This window comes from Vanellus vanellus (genome assembly GCF_965231255.1).
Source record: "Vanellus vanellus genome assembly, chromosome: 2".
Taxonomy (NCBI): Eukaryota; Metazoa; Chordata; class Aves; order Charadriiformes; family Charadriidae; genus Vanellus; species Vanellus vanellus.
The window spans coordinates 36,576,931-36,585,369 of NC_138906.1; the positions used below are offsets into that span (position 1 = coordinate 36,576,931).

Genomic DNA, 8,439 nt, shown 5'->3' on the forward strand with positions numbered 1-8,439 from the left:
TTCGGTATCCTGTCGCCGTCCCTGCCCGTGTATCGCGACGTGCGGTGACAAAGCTGTGATAGCCCGCGCCCTTTTGACCGTTAGGCGGCCGTTTGGCCCGTTGAGGCGGCGGTTGCGCGGCGCTCGAGCCGGCGGCGATAGGCTGAGGCCGAGGCTCCGCCTCCTCCGCGGCCCCGCCCCGCCCTGAAGAGCGGCGCCCGGCTCTGGCGTCAGGGCGCCGGCGTTTGGCGGCGGGGGGCGGCCAGGCGGCCGCCATGGCCATCTGTCAGTTCTTCCTTCAGGGCCGCTGCCGCTTCGGCGAGAGGTGCTGGAACGAGCATCCCCGCGGCGGCGGCGGGCGGTACGGGCCCTCCGCATCTCACTACCCAGGTACCAACGAGTGCGGCGGGGGTGGAGGCGCGGGGCCTGCACGGCGGCCCGTGAGGCCTGTAGCCCGGGGGGGGGGCAGGAAGTGGCCACTTGTTGCCTGCCCCTCTCCCCCCGGTGCCTGTCCCGGTGCCTGCCGTTGCGTCTTGGGACCCCCTAATGTAAGTGTACTGCGAGTTACATTCTAATTATTTTTTCTGCTGGGGTAGTTGCTTTACGAAACAACGTAAGTAAAACTGCAAACAGGCTCTTTTCTGCAGCGCCAGCGAGTTGCGGTTGGCGTGGTGATGCGAAGGGTGGTTACCATTTGTCTGCTGCCCTGGGTAACTCGCTAGGTTAAGCTCACTAAATAATTAGGTTAACTCGTTGGGGGGGGGGGGGGAAACAACAACAACCCAGAGTACGTTTTCTTTTCAAACTTATTATTGCCACTATAAGCACAGTTATATTTACAGCTTTTGTTGATGTGGTGTTGTTTAGTGTCTTAATGATTTTAAATTTTTTGTTGTTTGTTGTTTTCTTGTACTGGAAGGTACTAGCAGAGGAGGAGGTGGTGGCGCATGGGGTACCGGTAACCAAAGATACACTAACGTTATCCAGCCGTCTACCTTTAAGTCTAATACATGGGGTGGCAGCAGAGATCATGGAAGAGGGCTTTTCGGCTCCTCCGATTTTGGATCATCAGGCAGCAACAGCAGAAATGCAGACTTTTCACAGAACAGATTCTCTGCGCTATTGAACAGTCAAAATGTTGCTGATGGCTATAAAGATGAAGAGGAGAGACTTCTGTAAGTTATAGTCCTGTCCAACTGAAAGCATTTAGAATGAGCAGTTTAAAAGCTTACTGACTTACTAGAGGTAATGCAGAGGACGCAATCATGAGGAGGAAGCTGGGACATGTAGTCAGAACCATAGAAAACGCTACTTCATTTGGTTCTCTTGAGTTATGCCAGCATGGGAAGAAAGCAGTCCTTGTTTTGAACCTGGGTTGGGCAGCTAGACAACTGTAATGTTAGTAAGACGGTGTGGTATTTAAGTTGTGGGCAGGAGAATAAGGAAGGAGACAAAGATTTCAGTACTTGAAAATAAGGGGTCAGAGCCCCTTGGACAGCATTTCAACCATTTAAAAAATTCTTTCAGAAGACGGACTGTTTGACTTAGTTTTCCTGACACTTAAGATAACAAATTGTTCTGCCAGTAGCAAAACTATTGAAACCTGGTTTCACATGCATGCAAGTTGGGAGTCAGTTGAGAGCAACCAGCAGTTTCAAGGTGACTACAGGGCAGGTGATTACTACTACTGCAGCAGGCAGTGTGATTTCCTGAAGAAGCAAGGATTTGGAACTACTTTCCTTTTTTTTTTTTTTTTTTTTTTAACAATTAAATTAAGAAAACGCTTAACAGACTATTTATTCAGCTTCTCAAACACGAATGTATATTGTATAATAAGTATCTAAAATACTTAGAATCTTTGGGGTTTTGTTACTATATAGTGATTTGCTTGTCCACTTTAGTTTTTGCCCTTTCACCGTTTGTTTACATTTGGATTTACTTTTGTTGGTGCAGCTTCTATTTCTCTGCTTTTGCCATGTCTGGATTTTTATGCTTTTGATTCTCTTTTCCAAATAACTGATATTGAACGCTTCTTTCTTCTTTTGAATTTTTTTTTTCTCTTTTGTTTTCCCCTGGATTTTGCTATTTAATACTGTGCACATTATACTGTAAAATCGTCTCAAGAAGCTTTTAAATTGTGTTGTGACCTACAGCTTCAGCGAAAATCCGGTGACGGCATATGCCATACAAGGATTAAAAAATACTTTGCCTGGTTTGGGATATTTTTTTTTTTTTTTTTGAGATCTGGTTTGATTTATTTGCAGTTAGAAGATAAAGTAAAATGCTTTGAAGGGAGATGTATGTGTCTTGCAGAATAAGTGCATTTTTTCCGCAGAGAAGGGAGTACTATTCTAGTCAGTACACTCTGATTAGTGTCACACTTTGTTGGTAGCAGGTAATTGAATCTGGCTTTGGCTTCAAACTAGGCAATTGCTTCTGGTGCTTTTGTTTTGACCATATAATTTTCCCTTCACCTGTGTTTTTATTTTGTTTTGTTTTCTAGTGAATGTGTAGTGAAAGACATGGAAATTTGGGAATCTTCAGGACAATGGATATTTTCGTCTTATTCACCAATGAAAGAAAAGCCAAACATCTCAGGTAGGTAATGTTTTTTGTGTTGCTGTGTATTCCTGCTGTTTAGGATGTTTCTTACACTTGTCCACACTGTTGTACCTCTGTGGAACCATTTGCAAGGTGATGATTTGCCTTGTGATGCCACAGAAAGGAATATTGGATTACGGCAAATTTATTTTGGACATTCACGTCTTTGAAGTTCTGTAATGAATCCTTTTTGTGTCTTCAACTGTAACTAACTTACAGATAATGTACCAAGGCCCATTTCTTCATAACTGTAGAGGGCAATTGGAAGTATTAATATATTTTCTTGGAGATTTTTGATTATTTCTTTCCTCACAGGCTTTGCAGATTTCTCACCAGAAGAGTTGCATCTGGAGTATTACAACTGCAGAGCAAACAATGACATTCAGAACTATGTAAGTATTTAAAAAATGCTGACTGTTTCTTCAGGTGGCAACTCTTGACTCGTTTAATTACCAAACTCTCAGAGCCTGTCAGAATGTAAAAATATTTTTAAATAACTGTGCATCAAATAGAATGCAAAAATAGCTGCTAATCTGTATGCTCTACGACCTATTGCTATCTGAGATCACAGGCTACAACTGTCAGATCTGGGCCTCTAAAACTGGTGGCCTTAATGTCTGTAGACACGTCAGCTCCTACAAAAAGTGGTCGTAATGGACTTTTAGCTAGTCTCAGGTAAATGTGTGGTCTTTCTAAACCTAGATGCTCCTTGTTTTAGTCTTGTTCCTGCTCTTGTGTGTTATTTGTAGCAGTTATTTGAATCCGATCTCAAAAGTTTAATACTTTGTATGCTATTAGTCAGTTTGATTGTTATAGCTGGATATATAGTGCTTTAGAACACTGGGGAAGCTTATTTGACCTTGTTCTTTTACATACCTTTGTTGCAGAGACTTAATGCTGAAAATGCCAGATACTTCTAAAGGAGTATATAAATTTCTAGAAAAGAAGTAATTTATATGTTTTTATGTGTATGTGTATATATATAAAAATTTATACGTATTTTCCATCCCTTATAGTCCTATCAATATGAAGGAAGCTAGCACAGTTAAATGTTGTGCCAGGAAAGGAACTAGGCTGTTGGATAGACACAACTGCAAACTAATTCAAGCTACATTGCGCTCTTTCCTCTTCCCCTTGGTTCTGTATTACAGAAGGAATTGCTATTGTTACCACCTTTCCTTTACGTGTTTAAAATTACCAGAATTCTATTTTCAGAGACAGGAGAGAGAATTTTTTTTTAAGAAAATATATTAAGAAAATAAACAGAAATGATTAAACAATAGACTATGCCTGGCTATTAAAAAAAAAAAAAAAAAAAAAAAAACCAAACCAAGAAACACCACACCAAAACCAAACCATTTGTGGCCTCACTGAAGCACTGAATGCAAGTTTATGAAAGTCTCAGTGTATAGATGATAATTGTACGATACAGTTCTCTCAAAATGTTTAGGTACAACATGTCTCTTCCAAAGCATGTTTTTCTATTCTTAAACTGGGTCAAAATCTGAATTTTCCAGTCTGTTGTATAAGAGCTGATACCAAGCAACATGATCTTCCAGCATGTGACTAGACACAAAAGATTATTGATGTTTGTGATGCAAGACCTTTTTGAAAAATTAAGGAATTTATTTACAAAAAGATTATTCATTCCACTCTTGCAGGCATTTGGGACATTACATGTTTTACTTGGTTAGTTTTTAAAGAAAATTCAGTTAGGTCAAGCTTTGGATAAGGTGTGTTGATAAACTTTAAATATAGGAAATTCAGGTTTGAAATTCCTGAAAAGTAAGTTTTGTTAATGACTTTCCAGTTTCTTGTTTAATCACAGTTATCTGATAGACACAGATACTGTTTGTTGCTGTATATGTTCTGTGCAGTAATCTGTTGGATCACATTAAAGGGGCTGATTTAAATTAAGGAAGTTAATTTCTGCAAAGCTAAACATTTTAGGATGATACTATTACAATGTTCTGAATTATAATGTTTTGAAAGTGGGTTGTTTGTTGTTTTTTTTAAATGGGGGAGAAGCTAGGACAAATCTTAGGGCTTCAGCTTAATGAGTGAGCGCATAAATAGACAAGCCAGAAAGTAAACAGAGTTTGTTCTTTTATACTTAAAACTTACCTATGTGGTTTGGTTTTGTTTGTTTGTTTGTTTTTCCCAAGCACCTAATTCAGATTGTGATGGAACTTAGATTTAGAAAGCCCCAGGACATTTTTTTAATCTTATTGTTACATGGAGTTAAAAAAGTTGATTTAAGGGCAGTAGTAAGAGAATTGAAAGGAATTCTGTGTTAATAACAAAAATTTCAGCTTCTCACTAAAGTTTCAGAAAAGCAAAAATCTTGTCTTGGCTTAATAAAGTTTCTTTTCTAATTCTAGAAATCTGTCAGTTTAGTTTTCAGATCACTCTATTCTATTATTTCTTTTAAGTCTTCACCAATAATAAAAACATGCTTTTCTTTTCCCCCTTTTTAGATAAATTCTGTCCAACAGTTAGCAGAACAATGGAAAAATCGGCTGCTTCAGTTGAAAACTTTAAATGCATCGACAAAAGCAGCTTTGGTAGGTGTTAATGAAAGGTAAAATGTTTCTGTTCCTGACGTAATTTTTTTATTAATCTTGGGCAAATGTTTTTCTAAGATTCATGTTTTTTAGACACATCCTACCAAACTGTCCTGCAAGTGCCACCATTCATTTCTGTTACAAAGATTTCTAAGACATGGCAGCTGTAATGTGCTACCTTGTTTTTCATGAAGAGATCTTGCAAGTGTTCCATAGAAACTTCAGCTGTTAAAGTATTTAACTACACTTCTGTTAGCTTTATATGAGTAGGTGATAGGTATTGCTTTGAAGGTCGCAGGATGCTATACTTTACAACCAAATACATGTGATTCTTTTAGGGCATCCTTGTTTGTACCTAAATAGCTGAGACATGATAATGTTTGATTGCTAGATTCATTGGCAATTTTATGGTAAACCTATGAACTGTTCTGAAAATCTCAAATACAATGTGTTATATTCTGGCACTGGAGCCTTGAAAAACATGTGGCGTGAAAGTGTTTGGCTGACTGGCAGCATGAAGACCTTGACAGTAATCTTAGAATGCTCCTGGGAACATTAGAGAGAGTGAAAAGGAGGAATTACAGAAGAGAGTAACAATTGCTGTTTGAAAACTGCCCCATCTCTCTGTGGTTTTTGTAGGCGATAGAAATGTGACTGAATATTGTACTAAGGAAATCAGTGAATCAGGATGGTGCCATGTTAGCAAGGCAGCAGCTGGATCCCAGGTTTGAAATCCTATCTGTGCAAGCCACGTGAAAGTAATGATAGCTTAAGTTTGAGATCCAGTTGAGTACATGTATAGTAAGAGGTGGCTATCCACCCCATGTGCTGATGTTGACTCTTCCAAGGTATAATCAGCAGACGAGACCAGAATTGTCCTCCAGGCCATTTTTGGATAAATAGTGTTTTGGTAATACTAGAATGAGAAATTGATAGATAGGTGGGAGAGAAACTGTTTGGATAAAATTTGAAGGTACAAAGAGTTGTTGTTGTGTTTCTGGAGTGTTTTACAGAGAATGGTGTATAGCCTTAAAGAACTCTTTTCATAGCTGCAGGAGCTTGCAATCGTAATGAAAGTGATCAGGGTCTACCTTAGTCTAAGTTGTATTAAAGTGGACTGGGCAGCTATCTTTTTGCTTCAACTATTTATTGAAAGATATTTCCCTGCTTTGATATCTAGTTTTAATTTACGTATTTGGAATTTTTTAAGCTATCTGAATTAAAGAACATGGTCACTCAACCACTGCCTGCCTTTGGATTTGGAGGACAGCAAACATCAAGCTTTGGGTTGTCAAGTAAGTTCCTGCATTAAGAACCAACAGTTAAACGCTTTCTTGGGGGTTTTTTTCTTCTGCTTTATCAAAACACAGCAATGCCTTATTATCACAGTAGCACATTCTAATGTTTTCTTATAAATTTTATAATTGCAGGCTTTCCTGTGAACAGCAGCAGTAACAGTGCTAGCAGTTTCTCCTTTAAAACAAGTTCCAGTCTTGCCAGTGCGTCATCTGGAAGCACCCCTGCTTTTGGGAGCTCTTCTGCTGGTTGTAATCCTCCCGCATTTGGTGTGACGTCCTCTCCTAGCGTATCCCATTCTGTTGGTTTTGGCAGCCCAGCGGCTCCATCTGCAGCCTCCTTCTCATTTAAAACTTCTGAAACAACTAGTGGTTTTGGAACTTCTGGGTTTTCAGGGTTTGGCAGTTCTTCTACTGTGAACTCTTCAAGCACCACTCCGCTTACAGCCTTTGGAGCTTTTAATGCAGCAGTAGCAGCTTCTTCCTCCCATTCAAGCGGTACTTTATTTGGACAGACTGCCAGTGCCTCTGGACATAACATAACATCAGCGTCTTCTGCAGTCACAAACAATACTACATCAGAAAAGTTATTTACACCAAAGAGCGAATTATCAGCTGAAGAGTTGAAACAATTTGAAGCAAAAAAGTTTACGATGGGAAAGATTCCCCTTAAGCCACCACCATTAGAACTTTTACATGTTTAGGACTTTTAAGTTTATTCTGAACTAACATGTTTTTGTAACTTCTCTGGTACCTCAACTACACAATGAAATAAAATGCTCCCATTTGAGTTAATTTTCATTCCATCTTGAAGTCTTTTGCAATAATAAACTCACAGGTATAAACATTTGAACATTGTATGTTATCATTCTTGGTTATTTTGGAATGGACCTCTTGCATCCAAGAAATGAACTAATGAAAATAAAGTTCCCTTTTATATTCTGTACTGTGAAATTCTGGGCAAAAATGATATTGAAAAGGCTTTGTCAAAAGCAGGAGTGCTTCAGTGAGGTATTCACATCCTGCTGTGAATAGAACACTAGAAAGAAACGGATGCAGTGCAAGACTGCTTTGTTGGACCACCTTGTCTTTTTATTCTTATTTAAAGGGTTTGTGCTGCCTTTGACAGTTGTGTTTGGAGACAGAGGGCTCCTGTGTGGTCTGTACCTAGCTTCTGCACCGGGGAGTCAGTTACCTCTCCCAGTTGATGCAACTCAGCTTTTGTTAGTTGTTTTGCTTGAGGTCATAATGGATGCATTAATGTAATACAGTTGGGGGAGGACAGCCTTGAAAGCTTTCATCATGAATAAGCAGCTTGTGGTTTGCTATTTTGACACCTCTTAGATAAAACTTTGTAAGCAATTGCAAAACTACTTACGTTTACGTGAATTGATAGAATTTTGTTGTCTGGTTCTCAAAACTTGATGGGTGCATGTATTAGCAGTACCTTTTCTGAATTAATGATATTAAGGTATACATTTTGCCAAGATGCTATAAAGCAGGGGTCAGAAATCTAGAGGAGGTCCTAGAGTCAGGTGAAGAGAACACTAGTTCTTGACCGGGTCCTCCCATTAATGGTATAAAATCGCCAAACCTCATATTTAAGAGGAAAGCAGAAGTTTACTCTGGGATATACATAAATAAATCGATTGTTTCTTTAACACTTCATGATAATATTTCAGTTCTTGATATGGACCCCGTGGTCCTCAAAACTTCACTACAGCTGTGTTTCCTACCAAAGGTCTGTAGCATACTGGCTTGCTAAAACAGTGTGAACAAGTTCAAGGTTTAGGCTGATAATCCAGGGGTAGGCACTCTGCAGGCTCGATAGAAATCCAGGGTCCTCAGTCTGCGTGCTCAGTGTGGATGTACCAGAAACTCGCGTATGTTATGTTACAGTACTGGGTTGCTTATATGAATTTTTTGGGGGATTGTTTTGTAGATGAAATAAAGCATCTGGGTTTTGTTATTGTTGTTAATGACCCAGTGCAGGCTTCCTA

General features: G+C 39.4%; 1 protein-coding gene across 1 annotated transcript; it reads left to right on the plus strand.

Moving 5' to 3' along the window:
• The first annotated feature begins 240 nt into the window (after positions 1 to 240).
• On the plus strand, positions 241 to 7,286 carry NUP42 (nucleoporin 42). The gene is made up of 7 exons (XM_082479812.1): positions 241 to 369; positions 899 to 1,154; positions 2,483 to 2,577; positions 2,896 to 2,972; positions 5,058 to 5,144; positions 6,355 to 6,439; positions 6,575 to 7,286. Exons 1-7 carry the CDS (start codon positions 255 to 257, stop codon positions 7,141 to 7,143), a joined length of 1,284 nt encoding a protein of 427 aa, XP_082335938.1. The 5' UTR covers positions 241 to 254; the 3' UTR covers positions 7,144 to 7,286.
• The last annotated feature ends 1,153 nt before the right edge of the window (positions 7,287 to 8,439 follow it).